Source organism: Oncorhynchus clarkii, chromosome 19, assembly GCF_045791955.1.
Source record: "Oncorhynchus clarkii lewisi isolate Uvic-CL-2024 chromosome 19, UVic_Ocla_1.0, whole genome shotgun sequence".
Classification (NCBI taxonomy): domain Eukaryota; kingdom Metazoa; phylum Chordata; class Actinopteri; order Salmoniformes; family Salmonidae; genus Oncorhynchus; species Oncorhynchus clarkii.
Window position 1 is genome coordinate 49,269,362 of NC_092165.1, and position 19,117 is coordinate 49,288,478.

The 19,117-nt window shown below is 44.6% G+C and overlaps 1 protein-coding gene across 1 annotated transcript; it reads right to left on the reverse strand.

Annotated features, from left to right (window-relative positions):
* Positions 1 to 24: 24 nt before the first annotated feature.
* LOC139374511 (gap junction alpha-10 protein-like) lies at positions 25 to 6,391 on the reverse strand. Its single transcript, XM_071115512.1, has 3 exons — positions 6,249 to 6,391; positions 566 to 2,173; positions 25 to 63 (listed from the first exon to the last, which is right to left on the reverse strand). Exons 2-3 carry the CDS (start codon positions 2,129 to 2,131, stop codon positions 25 to 27), a joined length of 1,605 nt encoding a protein of 534 aa, XP_070971613.1. The 5' UTR covers positions 2,132 to 2,173; positions 6,249 to 6,391.
* Between the last annotated feature and the right edge of the window lie 12,726 nt (positions 6,392 to 19,117).

The following is a 19,117-nucleotide window of genomic DNA, read 5'->3' on the forward strand; positions in this document are numbered from 1 at the left end:
ACAACAATTTTAAGTGCTCACACTTCACACGTTCCTCTTGATGTGTACAATCATTTTCCCTTTCTGCCACAATCAACCACATACAATGTCACTCATTTGGAGATTGTAGGCATTTTAATGAGATGCTTTGAATTTAAAATACACTGGGGAAACAGCACTGCCTATGACCACATGTGACTTGGCATGGGTTGGTGGCTGTTTTTGGCCCAATTTAATCTGGAGAGCCAATCAATGATGGGCGCAGTGCTATTTATCTCCTGTGTGTTGTTTCACTCGTAGGCAACTCCTGGGTCTATTTTTGCTCTCGTCCCTCTTCACTTTTTCATGATAGAGGAGATGTCCAAGAATACACTCTGAAAGAGAGAGAACATGTGGGATTGAGAGAGGCTAGATAACACATTGACACTTGTCATCATGACTTTCTATCTGCAAGATTTCAAAAATATGTATGCAGTCTCTAAAAAGGTATCTATTGCAGCTTTACTGGGCAAATCTAGACAAAATATTCACAACGTTAGCATTCCCTGTCTCCCTTCCTCTCTCTTTCACTGTTTCTCCTAGTTACAGTGGTGAAATCTTCCCCCACCAGGTCAGATACTGCCTGTCTCTTGGCTCTACTTGCCATTGACATTCTCCTTCCAGGGGGTGGCATCATTGGCATGTCCACCATGTCGCCCAGCTCGGAATCTGAGCTCCGTGGAGAGTTGCTACTGTAATCACTGATGGTAGACATGCTCTCAGAGGGCATACGAGATTTGAAGCTTTGCTTCCTTCCTGGGTTGGGGAAGATGAAGTCGCTGCCCATGGAGTCCCTCCTCTCCTCCTCCAGGTCTGTGTCCCTCAGAGCCAAGCTGGGTCTGTGTGTCGTCATGATGCTGGGTCTGTGCGTTGCCATAGACACTACTTCCATGTGGCTGGGCTGGTAGTGGTCTTGGGGGTGTAAGTTGGGGTCCTCATGGATCGACTGGCCCTGCAGGTTCCTGGGCCCACTATCCCCATTCAAGACAGCTCCTCTATTGGTTCGAGGGAGCTGGTCCACCATGACGGTGGTTTGTTTCTCTGTAGCTCCCTGGAGGTGCAGGGTCTGGATCATCCCCTGGCTGGGCTCACATTGTTGAAGCTGCTGCTGCTGCTGGTATTGCTGATGGGGCTGGAGGCCAGTGCAGTTGGCAAGATAATGGCCTGGAGCCATGCTGTTGTACCTGGGCACCTCATGGTTAGGTATGTAGTGGGGAGGTGGGTCCATTGGGTCCAGGTCCTTCTCAGGAATGACTTTGAAGATGGTCTGAGTCAGCGGCCCGTTGTGAGGAGACAGGTTCCTCATCACACACAGATGCTGTATCGTCGCGTTTTTCTTCAGCTTGTAAATCAAGTTGTCATTGTCTGCTGGGTACTTGTCTCCCTTCAGAGTCTGTTTGATTTTCCTGATGCCCAGGTGGGAAATCTCCATTAGGTTCAGGAAGAGAGACACCCCGGCGATGACGATCATGAACACCATGAACACTGTTTTCTCCGTGGGCCTGGACACGTAACAGTCCACACTGTTGGGGCAAGGCATTCTCTCACATTTATACAAAGGCTCCAGTCCGACGCCATACAGGATATACTGGCCCATGATGAAGCCCACCTCCACCACGGAGCGTGTTAGGATATGGATGACGTACGTCCGCAGCAGGGACCCTCTCAGTGGAGCCTTCTTCACCTTCCTCTGCTCCTCCAGCCTCTTCAACTCCTTCTCAATGCGCTTGTGCTCCTCCACCAGCGCCTCCATCTCCCCCAGTTCTGCCTTCAGCTGGACCTTCCGCCGGTGCCTCTCCTTCTCCAGGGCGCGCAGGCGGTAGAGCGCGTGGCCCATGTAGACAAGGGAGGGTGAGGACACGAAGATGACCTGCAGGACCCAAAAGCGGATGAGGGAGATGGGGAAGGCCTGGTCGTAACAGACGGTCTTGCAGCCCGGCTGGTCCGTGTTGCAGATGAACTCGCTCTGCTCATCGTTCCACACGTCCTCGGCCGCCACTCCCAGCACCAGCATGCGGAAGATGAGAAGGATGGTGAGCCAGATCTTTCCTACGATGGTGGAGTGGACATGTACTTCCTCCAAGATGCTGCCCAGCAGGTTCCAGTCCCCCATGGTCTCACAGCTCACTGGTCTCTACTGCAACATGTCCTCACACTGGAGAGAGAGAGACCAGAGGGATTTATTATGCATTTATTTTCTGTTAACAGTTAGTTTATAACTACAATTGAAAACATACAATGTTTATAATCATCATGCAATGGATGGCGGGCAGTGGAAGGATAGGGCAGTGGAAGGATAGGGCAGTGGAAGGATAGGGCAGTGGAAGGAGAGGGCAGTGGAAGGTCAGCACAGTGGAATGATAGGGCAGTGGAAGGTCAGGGAAGTGGAATGATAGGGCAGTGGAAGGTGGGGGGTCAGTGGAATGTCAGGGTAGTGGAAGGATAGGGCAGTGGAAGGTCAGCACAGTGGAATGATAGGGCAGTGGAAGAATAGGGCAGTGGAAGGTCAGGGAAGTGGAATGATAGGGCAGTGGAAGGTGGGGGGTCAGTGGAATGTCAGGGTAGTGGAAGGTCAGGGCTTGGAAGATGGGGGCAGTGGAAGGTCATGGCAGTGTAAGGTAGGGGACAGTGGAAGTTGAGGACAGTGGAAGGTCAGGGCAGTGTAAAGTTAGCTGTTGAAGTTCCGGCAATGGAAGTTCGGGGCAGTGGAAGGTAAGGACAGTGCAAGGTGGGCAGTGGAATGTCAGCCATGGAAGGTCGGGGCAGTGGAAGTTCGGGGCAGTGGAATGTCAGGGCAGTGGAATGTCGGGGCTGTGGAATGTCGGGGCAGTGGAAGGTCAGGGCAGTGGAAGGTCAGGGCAGTGGGAGGTCAGGGCAGTGGAAGGTGGGGGCAGTGGAAGGTGAGGACAGTGGAAGACCAGGACAGTGGAAGGTGGGGGCAGTGGAAGATCAGGGCAGTGGAAGAAGATGGGGGCAGTGTAATATCAGGGCAGTGGAAGGTCAGGGAAGTGGAAAATCATGGCAGTGGAAGGTGGGGTCAGTGGAAGGTCAAGGCAGTGGAATATCAAGGCAGTGGAAAGTGGTGGCAGTGGAAGTTGAGGACAGTGGAAGGACAGGGAAGTGGAAGGTCGGGGCAGTGGAAGGTCAGAGCAGTGGAAGGTGGGGGCAGTGAAAGGTCAGGGTAGTGGAAGGTGGGGGCAGTGAAAGGTCAGGGTAGTGGAAGGTGGGGGCAGTGAAAGGTGGGGGCAGTGAAAGGTCAGGGTAGTGGAAGGTCAGGGTAGTTGAAGGTGGGGGCAGTGAAAAGTCAGGGTAGTGGAAGTTGAGGGCAGTGAAAGGTCAGGGTAGTGGAAGGTGAGGGCAGTGAAAGGTCAGGGTAGTGGAAGGTGGGGGCAGTGAAAGGTCAGGGTAGTGGAAGGTGGGGGCAGTGAAAGGTCAGGGTAGTGGAGGTGGGGGCAGTGAAAGGTCAGGGTAGTGAAAGGTCAGGGTAGTTGAAGGTGGGGGCAGTGAAAAGTCAGGGTAGTGGAAGTTGAGGGCAGTGAAAGGTCAGGGTAGTGGAAGGTGAGGGCAGTGAAAGGTCAGGGTAGTGGAAGGTGGGGGCAGTGAAAGGTCAGGGTAGTGGAAGGTGGGGGCAGTAAAAGGTCAGGGTAGTGAAAGGTCAAGGTAGTGGAAGGTGGGGGCAGTGAAAAGTCAGGGTAGTGGAAGGTGAGGGCAGTAAAAGGTCAGGGTAGTGGAAGGTGGGGGCAGTGGAAGGTCAGGGTAGTGGAAGGTCAGGGTAGTGGAAGGTCAGGGTAGTGGAAGGTCAGGGTAGTGGACGGTGGGGGCAGTGAAAGGTCAGGGTAGTGGACGGTGGGGGCAGTGAAAGGTCAGGGAAGTGAAAGGTCAGGGTAGTGGAAGTTGGGGGCAGTGAAAGGTCAGGGTAGTGGACGGTGGGGGCAGTGAAAGGTCAGGGTAGTGGATGGTGGGGGCAGTGAAAGGTCAGGGAAGTGGAAGATGGGGGCAGTGAAAGGTCAGGGTATTGGACGGTGGGGGCAGTGAAAGGTCATGGAAGTGGAAGGTGGGGGCAGTGAAAGGTCAGGGAAGTGGACAGTGGGGTTAGTGAAAGGTCAGGGAAGTGGAAGGTGGGGGTAGTGAAAGATCAGGGTAGTGGAAGGTCAGGGAAGTGGACGATGGGGGCAGTGAAAGATCAGGGTAATGGAAGGTGGGGGCAGTGAAAGGTCAGGGTAGTGGAAGGTGAGGGCAGTGAAAGGTCAGGGAAGTGGAAGGTGGGGGCAGTGAAAGGTCAGGGTAGTGGAAGGTCAGGGAAGTGGAAGGTCATGGAAGTCGAAGGTCGGGGTAGTGGGAGGTCAGGGTAGTGGAAGGTGGGGGCAGTGGAAGGTCAGGCTAGTGGAAGGTCATGGTAGTGGAAGGTCAGGGCAGTGGAAGGTCAGGGCAGTGGAAGGTCAGGGTAGAGGAAGGTCAGGGCAGTTTTCTACATCGTACTGGCTGCCTATTTTCTTGTTTACAGAATCAGAATTTAACATATTTTATTTTGATAAGACAACTGCTTTAGAAATCAGCATCATGATGCAGCCAGTAAGAGCAGTATATATATAAATATATACAGTGGCAAGAAAAAGTATGTGAACCCTTTGGAATTACCTGGATTTCTGCATAAATTGGTATTCAAATTTTTATCTGATCTTCATTTAAGTCACAACAACAGACAAACATAGTGTGCTTAAACTAATAACACAGAAATTATTGTATTTTTCTTGTCTATATTGAATACATTATTTAAACATTCACAGTGTAGGTTGGAAAAGGTATGTGAACCCCGAGGCTAATGACTTCTCCAAAAGATCATTGGAGTCAGGAGTCAGCTAACCTGGAGTCCAATCAATGAGACGAGATTGGAGATGTTGGTTAGAGCTGCCTTGCCCTAAAAAAAACACTCACAAAATTTGAGTTTGCTATTCACAAGAAGCATTGCCTGATGTGAACCATACCTCGAACAAAATAAATATCTTGCATAAAGCTGGAAAGGGTTACAAAAGCATCTCTAAAAGCTTTGATGTTCATCAGTCCACGGAAAGACAACTTGTCTATAAATGGAGAAAGTTCAGCACTGTTGCTACTCTCCCTAGGAGTAGCCGTCCTGCAAAGATGACTGCAAGAGCACAGCGCAGAATGTTCAATGAGGTTAAGAAGAATCCTAGAGTGTCAGCTAAAGACTTACAGAAGTCTCTGGAACATGCTAACATCTCTGTTGACGAGTCTATGATACGTAAAACACTAAACCAGAATGGTGTTCATGGGAGGACACCACGGAAGAAGCCACTGCTGTCCAAAAAAGCATTGCTGCATGTCTGAAGTTTGCAAAAGTGCACCTGGATGTTCCACAGCGCTACTGACAAAATATTCTGTGGACAGATGAAACTACAGTTGAGTTGTTTGGAAGGAACACACAACACTATTTGTGGATATAAAAAGGCACAGCACACCAACATCAAAACCTCATCCCAACTGTAAAGTATGGTGGAGGGAGCATCATGGTTTGGGGCTGCTTTGCTGCCTCAGGGCCTAGACAGCTTGCTATCATCAACAGAAAAATGAATTACCAAATTTATCAAGAAATTTTGCGGGACGATATTAGGCTATCTGTCCGCCAATGAAGCTCAACAGAAATTGGGTGATGCAACAGGACAGCGACCCAAAACACAGAAGTAAATCAACAACAGAATGGCTACAACAGAAGAAAATAAGTCTTCTGGAGTTCTGACCTCAACCCGATTGAGACGCTGAGGCATGACCTCAAGAGAGCAGTTCACACCAGACATCCCAAGAATATTGCTGAACTGAAACAGTTTTGTAAAGAAGAATGGTCCAAAATTACTCCTGACCATTGTGCAGGTCTGATATGCAACTACAGAAAGCGTTTGGTTGAGGTTATTGCTGCAAAAGGAGGGTCAACCAGTTATTAAATCCATGGGTTCACACACTTTTTCCACCCTGCACTGTGAATGTTTACACAGCGTGTTCAATAAAGACATGAAAACGCATCATTGTTTGTGTGTTATTGGTTTATGCAGACTGTGTTTGTCTATTGTTGTGACTTAGATGAAGATCAGATCAAATTCTATGACTAATTTATGCAGAAATCCAGGTTTTTCCAAAGGGTTCACATACTTTTTCTTGCCAATGTACATATATATTTTTTTTCAATTTCAAAGCAAAGAAAAACAAGCACTTACATATTAATGGAATGGGGTACTTTCTTTGCCTCTCGATGTGAATCATGTTTCCCAATTGGTATGGTTACTCTATGGAGTTTGAGTCCTTTGCAACGGTCCCAAAAGCACATCTCTCTCTGTCAGTCAGTCCGGCACACAGAGTGACTGTTCTGTGTTCTCCTGCGCTGCAGTTGCACACAGGGTTCACAGGATGTGAGGATTGATCTGCCACCGATGGGAGGGACAATGCCCCATGGCACATCTTGCCAGGCAATTGTAAAGCGTTGCCTGCACCGCCATCCCCCTCCCCCGCCAGCTCCCACACCAACCAACAGTGCCAACCAAGCTAGTGCCCTCTAACCACAAAAAATACCCCGCTCGCTGGCAGAGATGATATATTTGTGAATAGTTTTTCTTTCCCACTTCGCCACTTTAGGTATAACAGCAACCCTCCTAATTAGGAGCTTCAGGTATTGCCATTTTGAGCCAAAGTTATGTAAGAGCAGCTATCCCTCATATCTGATTATGAGGGATGTATAATCTATCATAATCTAGAATAATCTTTAACGCCAGACACACTAGTTAAATTATTCATGTCTGGTTTCATATACTGAACAACAATATAAATGCTACATGTAAAGTGTTGGTCCCATGTTTCATAAACTGAAATAAAAGATCCCAGAATTTTTTCATACGCACAAAAAGCTTATTTCTCTCAATTTTTGTGCACAATTTTTTTTACATCCCTGTTAGTGAGCATTTCTCCTTTGCCAAGATAATCCATCCACCTGACAGGTGTGGTATTTCAAGAAGCTGATTAAACAGCATGATCATTACACAGGTGCACCTTGTTAGGGGGACAATTAAATGCCACTCTAAAATGTGCAGTTTTGTCACACAACACAATGCCACAGATGTCTCATGTTTTGAGGGGGTGTGCAATTGGCATGCAGACTGCAGGAATGTCCTCCAGAGCTGTTGCCAGATAATTTTATGTAAATTGATCTACAATATGCAGCCTCCAAAGTCATTTTAGAGAATTTGACCATGTGTACGGTGTTGGTGAGAGGTTTTCTGATGTCAACAATGTGAACAGAGTGCCCCATGGTAGCAGTGGGGTCATGGTATGGGCAGGCATAAGCTACAGACAACAAAATACAATTTTATCAATGTCAATTTGAATGCACAGCGATACTGTGACGACATCCTGAGGACCATTGTCGTGCCATTCATCCTCTGCCATCACCTCATGTTTCAGCATGGTAATGCACTGCACCATGACGCAAGGACACAATTCTGTACACGATTCCAGGAAGCTGAAAATGTCCCAGTTCTTCCATGGCCTGCATACTCACCAGACATGTCACCCATAGAGCATGTTTGGGATACTCTGAATTGACGTGTACGGCAGCGTGTTCCAGTTCCCGGCAATATCCTGCAACTTCGCACAGCCATTGAAGTGGAGTGGGACAACAGTCCACAGGCCACAATCAACAGCCTGATCAACTCTATGTGAAGGAGATACTGACTGGTTTTCTGATCCACGCCCATACCTTTTTTTTAAGGTATCTGTGACCAACAAATGCATATCTGTATTCCCAGTCATGTGATATCCATAGATTAGGGCCTAATGAATGCATTTACATTGACTGATTTCCTGATAGGAACTGTAGCTCATGGAAATCTTTGAAATTGTTGCATGTTGCGTTTATACTTATTTTTCAGTCTAGTTAGCTGCTTGGGGAGTTATTAGTTTTTGGAGTGTGTGTGTGTTCAACCCCCTTGATGGTTTGTATGTCGACAGAGAACACCATGGTGCAACATATACTCAATCTATTCAATCCAACTCCTGAATACTTTTGTAGGCTTAGGTTATATTATAATGAGTTAGTGGAATTTGTTCTGATTTGGTTGGTGTGATCTCTATTTTGCTCTGCATTTCAAAGTATTGGTTATGTGCCGTTGAGGTATTGTCTACCAAAAACAACACACCATGCAAACTGAGTTGTATATACATTTTTGGGTTGCAGAGCAATATTTCTAAACGGGTTTTATCCACTGAAAATACACTACCGTTCAAAAGAAGGCCAGCCTCCCGGAGTCGCTCCTCACTTTTGACGTTGAGACTGGTGTTTTGCAGATACTATTTAATGAAGCTGCCAGTTGAGGACTTGTGAGGCGTCTGTTTCTCAAACTAGACACTCTAATGTACTTGCTCAGTTGTGCACCGGGGCCTCCCACTCCTCTTTCTATTCTGTTTAGAGACAGTTTGCGCTGTTCTGTGAATGGAGTAGTACACAGCGTTGTACGAGATCTTCAGTTTCTAGGAAATTTCTCGCATGGAATAGCCTTAATTTGTCAGAACAAGAATATACTGATGAGTTTCAGAAGAAAGGTTTTTGTTTCTGGCCATTTTGAGCCTGTAATCAAACCCACAGATGCTGATGCTCCAGGTACTCAACTAATCTAAAGAAGTCCAGTTTAATTGCTTCTTTAATCAGAACAACAGTTTTCAGCTATGCTACCATAATTGCAAAAGGGTTTTCTAATGATCAATTAGCCTTTTAAAATGATAACTTGGATTAGCCTACACAATGTGCCATTGCAACACAGGAGTGATGTTTGCTAATAATGGGCCTCTTTGCACCTATGTAGATATTCCATTCAAAATCAGCCATTTCCAGCTACAATAGTCATTTACAACAGTAACCATGTCTACATGTCTATTGTAATGGACAGAAAATGTGCTTTTCTTTCAAGAGCAAGGGCATTTCTAAGTGACCCCAAACTTTTGAACGGTATTGTAAATATATTTAACTCCCCTTCTATCTTTTTGGGACTAACGGTGTTCTATACCACACGGCATAACCATGAAGACAAGCAGAGGATCACATACCCTTGTTCTGGAGTTGAACTGTGTGGTTCTGAATACCAAGACATACCAATGCTAAGTAACAGTAGGCTAGACAATAGTAGTTGAGTTTCTGCTAATGCTACGGCTGCTACTACTGCTGCTGCTACTGCTACTACTACTACTACTACTGCTACTACTGCTGCTGCTACTACTACTACTGCTACTACTGCTGCTGCTACTACTACTACTACTACTGCTACTACTGCTGCTGCTGCTGCTACTACTATTACTACTGCTGCTGCTACTACAACTACTACTGCTACTGCTACTACTGCTGCTGCTGCTGCTACTACTGCTACTACTACTGCTGCTGCTACTACTGGTACTACTACTGCTGCTACTGTTACTACTGCTGATGCTACTGTTACTACTGCTGCTGCTGCTACTACTACTGCTACTGCTACTACTGCTGCTGCTACTACTACTGCTGCTGCTACTACTGTTACTACTGCTGCTGCTGCTACTGTTACTACTACTGCTGCTGCTGCTACTGTTACTACTGCTGCTGCTGCTACTACTGCTGCTGCTACTTCTGCTACTCCTGCTGCTGCTGCGGCTACTGCATAAAAAGACCAGCCAAGCCTCAAGGCTTTAATTAGCTTTCCATCGCACTCTGACAGAGTCAATGGTAGATTGATTTGGTTTTTACCTCGCAGAAGCTTCAACAGCAAATGCCAGATGTCACATCAGGGACCTTGCATTACATAACGGGTTTATCCAGTGCTTAACTAGCGATCCATAGTGGCTGAGCCTGGATCTGTTGTTGTCTATCTGTGTTGCCGATGCCCAGACCTGCACTCATATGTTTTGATCTGATTAGCCTCTTCTCCGTGATTGGGGGGAGACTGATGGAACGACATGCGTTTAGACATTTGTTCTATTGTTCACTGTTAATGTTATTGACCCAACATAGATGTCAATACCATGTGTTCATCATTCATTTTCAGATTGGTCAGAAAGTTATTAGACAAGGGTATTTGGCTATGGAGTTCATGATATGATTGTTGCAGTTCACGGGTACAGGTTGACCTTTAAACTTAAACAAGGTGATACATTTGGATGGTGACATTCAATATGCTACATCATACACTTGCCTTAGAGAGGCAATCAGCAGTCGCTACATCCATTTTTGGACTTATGATTGAATAATATTGATTCTTAAAGAATATAACTTTTAAATGACTAATTTACTTAGTTTAACTATCGTACCCCATCAGAACCCAAAATATGAGCTTGTTTACCTACACTGTTTCGTAAACAAAGTAAACAAACACTGTATAGCCTCAAAACATGGTTAAAACTATCATTTTAATGTCATGTATGGTCTGCCCTTACATCCATAGCTGTCTATGAATTTGAGAGTGATTACATTTCTCCAGCTCCAACCCTCAGATTTTTACCAAAACAGTGGTGGGGAGTTGCTCTGTTATTGTTTCAACTGTTGGTTGGCCCTTGAAGCACATTGTAGTGATTACCCAGTAAGCAAAATTACACTGAAAATACGGATTCTATAAGTATTTTTCAGACGTTAACATCACATGCATTTGAGGGACTGAATGAAAGGTAAAAATACGTATTTTCCGGACGTCGAAAATACATGTTTTCCGGCATTGAAAATATGTAATTTACAGATATTGAAAATACGTATTTTTCGGTCATTGATTCTATGGCCAAATTTTAGCTACTATGTATTCTCAATGAGGTAAGCATTATATCACAATAATAATTGTCCACGCCTCTTAATGGGAAAGAGGAGTCAACTGGAGATTGCAACAAAATATGTGTCATGTATTATTGCTCCCAACATGCACTTATGTTAGCTTTTCAAAAGCTTTAAAACTGGCAGCGACGATGTTCAAAGTAGTCGAAACATTCAGAATAAACCAACAGACCACTTCAACTACAATAACATACTAAGTAGCAGTTATAGATTTTTTTTCAAGTTATGACGGTGATATGTAGTTGTTTATCTACCTTAGTTGAATGCACTGACTGTAAGTCACTCTGCATAAGAGCTTCGGCTGAATGACCAAAATGTAAATGTGAAAACAACCACTTGGAAAGCATGCTGGGTATTATTCGAATGAGCTCCGCTCCCAAACAAATTTGGTCGGTGCGGACCAGATACAAATCTGAACAAATCATAGAAATGTAGGCTATTTTACACAAGTTTGAAAATCACAGTACATTATGACACAGTTTAGTACAGTAGAGCACAGAGTACAGCAAAGTACAATATGGTACAGTACAGTAGAGTTTTATTCAGTAGAGTACAGTACGGTACAGTACAATACAGTAGAATTTAATTCAGTAGAGTACAGTACAGTATAGTTTAATTCAGTAGAGTACAGTTCAGTTTAGTTCAGTAAAGTACATTAGAGTAAAGTAGGGTACAATACAGCACACTATAATTGACTGTACTGTAGTGGGCTCTACTGTATTGTACTGTACTATTCTTTACTGTACTGTGTACTGTAATGTACTGTACTCTGCTCCGCTCTACTATAGACATCTATGTTTGGGCTAAATCAAGGCCAGTCCTGAACAGATGTCTGTGTACGTCTATGATTGATTCAGATTGTGTCTGGACCAGACCAAAACTCTACATCCATGGATTCTGAAATCAAGGCCGGTCCGGACCGCACCGCACCAAAAAAAGACCCCAAAAAAGGAGGAGGACCCCAAAAAGTTGTCCAAAAGACATCGCCTGACATCAAATACTTAGTGGGAACACTCAGAAAGAACATTCACACTAACACTAGTAAGGGAACACCCAATATATTAAGCTAATTACCTCTTAAATCTCTGCCCCTCTTAAGGTACTGCAATAGATCTCTTTTGTACTTACAATCTCCCTACTGCAACTTTTGTACTCACACATAGGATCTGGGCCTTCCTAGTAGAATTGTGTATAATAGTGTTTTGCTTAAAGGAAAACTCCACCCAAAAACTATCATTTGGCATTTGTTTTATTAGTCCATTGTTGATATAGTCACAAAATATTTTTAAGGTATATAACTTTCCGAATACAGAAATACAGCCGGGAAGATGCATTTTGCATCATATGATGCTGCCTTTTGCATCACATGATATAGGTTCTGGGTCAAAGTCTTGATAAGGTGACCCCATACCATACAAAATGTTGTTACAAAACCCTCCACCACCATTTTGCTACCTTTAGGAATTTCACATACACTAGCCCCTGATAGGGCTGACTATCCCTGACAGCGGCGTTCCTAGAGGTCATGTGAGGATTTTCTATGTTGTACCGTGGCAATCCGTCAATACTTGTAGAGAACACATGATGTACTGTAGGATCCCACAGAGTGGTTTATAAAACGTTAACGATACCCAGGGCCGTAGCAGCCCTCATTGAACCCTGTAATCAAAGACAGGATCAATAAAGAAAACACACAGGCAGGCAGCACTCACAGATAGACATGTACTCTACAGGAAAACATAAAAAAAGTAACAGCTATCAGCAATTGACCTACACCTTAATTACCAATTGATTACTGGTTATTTTCATACCCATACTTCCAGAAAACACAATTCAAAGAGAGAGAGAGAGAGAGAGAGACACAGAGAGACACAGAGAGAGGGGCCACAGTGCATTCACTGCACATTAAATCATTACCGATATAGACAGATCATTATAGATCCATACCACATTGTACAGTACGATCTCATTTGCTGCTTACTGGCATGAGTGTCCGGTGCTCTGGCACGAGATAACAGCCTTTAGGCTTTAGGTGTTTGTCCGCTGGATGGCTGGGTGGCAGGTTGTACTCCCTGAATCAAGTAACTGTCACAACTCATGTTGTCAACCATGGTTGGCATCAAATCTCTGCGCTCCCATTGGTCCTGAGCAGTTTCAATTCCTCTTCCTGGCTGGTGATTCGCTGCAGGAGTTTGTTCCTGTCCTGCTGTGCACTGACCTCCGCCCGCATGACACTTGGCCCCCTGGGTCTTTCGTCTCGTACCAGCACTCCTACTGGCTGGAAACCATTGGGTACCTAGAAGAGAAGTGCATTTGATGGGCATGGTTTTTTCCTGTTCATTCTTCTACTTTTTATCTTCATCTAAATAAAGTTATATTATTTGATATGGGCAGTTTCTGTTGTTTTTTCATCTACTGTGTTCACATGGTACCCACATGGTATTTCAATTAAGTTCATCTGGTATGAGAGAACATGTACACATTACTTTAACCCCCAAATTATAAATGTTTTATTTATTTTATTTAACCTTTATTTAACCAGGTAGGCCAGTTGAGAATAAGTTCTCATTTACAACGACGACCTGGCCAAGATAAAGCAAAGCAGTGCGACACAAACAACACAGAGTTACACATGGAATAAACAAACATACAGTCAATAACACAACAGAAATGTCCATATACGGTGTGTGCAAATGTAGTAAGATTAGGGAGGTAAGGCAATAAATAGGCCATAGTGGCTAAAAATTTACAATTTAGCAATTAAAAACTGGAGTGGTAGATGTGCAGAAGATGAATGTGCAAGTAGAGATACTGGGGTGCAAAGGAGCAAAAAAATAAATAATAACAACATGGGGATGAGGTAGTTGGATGGCCTATTTAGTTTTTTTATTTAGTTGGCTTTGGGGGTGACCAGTGAAATATACCTGCTGGAGAGTGTGCTACGGGTGGGTGCTGCTATGGTGATCAGTTAGCTGAGATAAGGCGATGCTTTACCTAGCATAGACTTATAGATGACCTGGAGCCAGTGGGTCTGGCGACGAATATGGAGCGAGGGCCAGCCAACGAGAGCATACAGGTCGCAGTGGTGGGTAGTATATGGGGCTTTGGTGACAAAACAGATGGCACTGTGATAGACTACACCCAATTTGCTGAGTAGAGTGTTGGAGGCTATTTTGTAAATGACATCGCCGAAGTCAAGGATCGGTAGGATAGTCAGTATTACGAGAGTATGTTTGGCAGCATGAGTGAAGGATGCTTTGTTGCGAAATAGGAAGCCGATTCTAGATTTAATTTTGGATTGGAGATGCTTAATGTGAGTCTGGAAGGAAAGTTTACAGTCTAGCCAGACACCTACAGGGAAAAGTATTTCATTCCTTGCTGATTTTGTACGTTTGCCCACTGAAAAGAAATGATAAATCTATAATTTTAATGGTAGGTTTATTTGAACAGTGAGAGACAGAATAACAACAAAAGGATCCAGAAAAACGCATGTCAAAAATGTTATAATTTGATTTGCATTTTAATGAGGGAAATAAGTATGTGACCCCCTCTCAATCAGAAAGATTTCTGGCTCCCAGGTGTCTTTTATACAGGTAACGAGCTGAGATTAGGAGCACACTCTTAAAGGGAGTGCTTTACTCTCCACCATGGTCAAGACCAAAGAGCTCTCCAAGGATGTCAGGGACAAGATTGTAGACCTACACAATGCTGGAATGGGCTACAAGACCATCGCCAAGCAGCTTGGTGAGAAGGTGACAACAGTTGGTGCGATTATTCGCAAATGGAAGAAACACAAAAGAACTGTCAATCTCCCTCGGCCTGGGGCTCCATGCAAGACCTCACCTTGTGGAGTTGCAATGATCATGAGAACGGTGAGGAATCAGCCCAGAACCACACGGGAGGATCTTGTCAATGATCTCAAGGCAGCTGGGATCATAGTCACCAAGAAAACAATTGAAAACACACTACGCCGTGAAGGACTAAAATCCTGCAGCGCCCGCAAGGTCCCCCTGCTCAAGACAGCACATATACATGCCCGTCTGAAGTTTTCCAATGAACATCTGAATGATTCAGAGGACAACTGGGTGAAAGTGTTGTGGTCAGATGAGACCAAAATGGAGCTCTTTGGCATCAACTCAACTCGCCGTGTTTGGAGGAGGAGGAATGCTGCCTATGACCCCAAGAACACAATCCCCACCGTCAAACATGGGGGTGGAAACATTATGCTTTGGGGGTGTTTTTCTGCTAAGGGGACAGGACAACTTCACCGCATCAAAGGGACGATGAACGGGGCCATGTACCGTCAAATCTTGGGTGAGAACATCCTTCCCTCAGCCAGGGCATTGAAAATGGGTCGTGGATGGGTATTCCAGCATAACAATGACCCAAAACACACGGCCAAGGCAACAAAGGAGTGGCTCAAGAAGAAGCACATTAAGGTCCTGGAGTGGCCTAGCCAGTCTCCAGACCTTAATCCCATAGAAAATCTGCAGAGGGAGCTGAAGGTTCGAGTTGCCAAACGTCAGCCTCGAAACCTTAATGACTTGGAGAAGATCTGCAAAGAGGAGTGGGACAAAATCCCTCCTGAGATGTGTGCAAACCTGGTGGCCAACTACAAGAAACGTCTGATCTCTGTGATTGCCAACAAGGGTTCTGCCACCAAGTACTAAGTCATGTTTTGCAGAGGGGTCAAATACTTATTTCCCCCATTAAAATGCAAATCAATTAATAACATTTTTGACATGCGTTTTTCTGCGTCTTTCATGCGTCTCTCACTGTTCAAATAAACCTACCATTAAAATTATAGACTGATCATTTCTTTGTCAGTGGGAAAATGTACAAAATCAGCAGGGGATCAAATACTTTTTTCCCTCACTGTAGGTATTTATAGTTGTCCACATATTCTAAGTCAGAACCGTCCAGAGTAGTGATGCTAGATGGGTGAGCGGATGTGGGCAGCGATCGGTTGAGCATGCATTTCGTTTTGCTTGCATTTAGGAGCATTTGGAGGCTACGGAAGGAGTGTTGTATGTCATTGAAGCTTGTCTGAAGGGTATCTATCTGAGATTGTAGGACGGCTGGGGTGTTAAGCATATCCCAGCTTAGGTCACCTAACAGTACAAACTCTGAAGATAAATGGGGGCAATTAATTCACATATGGTGTCCAGGGCACAGCTGGGGCTGAGGGGGGGTCTATAACAAGCGGCAACAGTGAGAGACTTTCTGGAAAGGTGGATTTTTAAAAGTAGGAGCTCAAACTGTTTGGGTACAGACCTGGATAACATGACAGAACTTTGCAGGCTATCTCTGCAGTAGATTGCAACTTCAACCCCTTTGGCAGTTCTATCTTGGTGGGAAATGTTGTAGTTGGGGATGGAAATTTCAGAATTTTTGGTGGCCTTCCAAAGCCAGGATTCAGATACATGAAGGACATCATGGTTGGCAGAGTGTGCTCAAGCAGTGAATAAAACATAACATATCAGGCTTCTGATATTAACATGCATGAAACCAAGGCTTTTGCGGTTACAGAAGTCAACAAATGATAGCGCCTGGGGAATAGGAGTGGAACTAGGGGCTACAGGGCCTGGGTTAACCTCTACATCACCAGAGGAACAGAGGAGGACTAGGATAAGGGTACGGCTAAAGGCTATAAGAACTGGTCGTCTAGTGCGTTGGGGACAGAGAATAAAAGGAGCAGATTTCTGGGCGTGGTAGAATAGATTCAAAGCATAATGTACAGACAAGGGTATGGTAGGATGTGAGTACAGTGTAGGTAAACCTGGGCGTTGAGTGATGATGAGAGAGGTTTCATCTCTGGAGGGACAAGTTAAGCCAGGTGAGGTCTCTGCATGTGTGTGGGGTGGGACGGAGGAGCTATCTAAGGCATTTTGAGCGGGACTGAAGGCTCTACATTGAAACAAAACAGTAAAAACTAGCCAAGACAGCAGTAGACAAGGCATATTGACATTAGAGAGAGGCATAAAGCAATCACAGGTGTTGATCAGGAGAGCTAAGACAACAACGGGTAAATGGCGATGAATGGGCAGAGCGGGTCAGTTAGATGCATACAGGACCTGTGTTCGAGGCTGGGGCTGACAGGTAAACAAAATGAGGTACCATGTTATTGAAACAGTCCAGGGGGCATCAGCTGTGTAGCCAAGTGATCATAGGGTCAGAAGAGCAACAATAGGTGAGTCATCTCAACAGCATGTAAATTATTCCTCTTCATGCTGAATTCAGGCTCAGGACTGGTTCCAAGGATTGGTCTCCTGTGGCTTTGGCCCTGGTCCCAGTTGCTTGGGGGGGACACGCTGCTGATGAATGCTGGAGCAGTTCTCCCCACTCTGCCGCAGAATGGCAGCCGTCATGTTATTCTTATGCAGTTCTGGATTATGCCGCTGGATGTCATCAGAGCTCAAGAGCCCTGAGAATGGAGCCTCTCCATTGGTCTCCATTAATTTAGCAACTACTAGATGAGTGCCCTCTGCTGGCAGAATTCTCTGAAAAAAATGGATGAAATAAATGGGAAACTGCTGAGCTGGAGCTGTCTTAAAGTTAGGACGCAGTATTTAGTATTTTAACAAGTTAGGATCGCTCAGATATCGGAATACTCATATGCAGCTGGCATAGGATACAATGAAGAACCCTCGTTCTGTGGTAGCTAAAATCACAATTGATATTCTAAACAGTGGTCACCAACCTTTTCTGAGTCAAGACGAGATTTTTCGCTCAGATTTTTTTTTAGATATCTTCCAAAACTTAAGCCTATGCAACATTAACCAGTAAAAAACAGTTCTGTAGCCATGCGGTTCTGTAGCCATTAGGTTTACATTATCACTGCATATTGGCTATGCTTAATAAATTACCCTGCCAATGTTAATTAAATTATATATTTAAAATGTAGGTATGTGATCACACTGGCAATATATAATTTGTTGCAATACTTGTGAGGCACAGCTAAATGGGCATAATAATTAGTTTTTTTTCTGGATTGCCACAGGATGGCATGCATCTGATGGTCAGTCTGAGGGAAGGGAGAGAGCAGCGGTAAGGCTGCCTCTTACCTGACTCACCGTCCATCCGCCTTCCATCCCCCCAACTGATGGCGAAATTCAAATCGTACTGCCTTATTTCTGCCTCACCCACAAATACATGTTGTTACTCCTATGACCAAAGAAAGTCATATTCCTCGATACTAAAAAATACACCAGGCGCTAATAATATCGCAAGCTTATTGGAACACTTAACAATAGGCCTACTCATTCATGCGGCTGCAGTGCATGTGGCTTAAAAAGCTTATATATTTGATGGTTTATAAAGGTGGGTGTTGAACAAAGTGTTGACAGTGCTAAATAACAACTTAAACATTAACATACACATACAAACAGAAGCTATGTGCTGTATTAGTTGTCTCTAGTCATGGTTTTACAGTTTTTAAATCTCAGTTTCAATCTTGCTGTGCGTTCGAGGCTTCTTTTTTTACATTCGATGGCTCCAGAAAACTGTGCGGACACCGTATTTTGAGCTATATGATTGGCCAGCGGTAAATCGTATAGGTGCACTTGATTTGCTCTCTGGGGCTGGCGGGGAGGCGGAGTTCTACCTTCAGACACATGAAATGGTTAAAAATGGGAATACTTTTCCTTCACGGTGCTAGGGCTTCTGAATCAAGTGCAACTACCGTCTGCCGCGCGAAACTAATAACAAATAGGAACGCAAGGCTTTATCTTTGGAGTTTTTAAAGAAATGTTTGGTGATCGACTAAGAATGCACTAGAGTGCGACCAGATGGTGACCACTGTCCTAAAGTAATACCCTGATGGGATAGAATTTGACTGGAAGTTAATGTATACACAGAACACACACACCCAGGGATACTATCTACGGTCAGTGAGCTAACAACAGTGTACCATATCGCTACTGTCTGCTGCCATACCATAACACGTTAAAGACTTGATATTGCAGACAGTTTCCTCCTTCATATTTCCCCCTGGGCACAGACGTCAATTCAACGTCTATTCCACGTTGGTTCAATGAATTTTTATTGAAATTACGTGGAAAGAACATTGATTCAACCAGCGTGTGCCCAGTGGTTTGAATATAAATCATGCCATTATAAATCAGTACGGTTCCTGAGACAGCTCGTGATGGCGACTCATTAATCTGCTGAGTGAAAAATGAACATCAATTCAGTTTGGGTTACATTAACTTTATATTGCCTTTGTTTGTGCAGCTACAGTGAAAATATTTATCATTC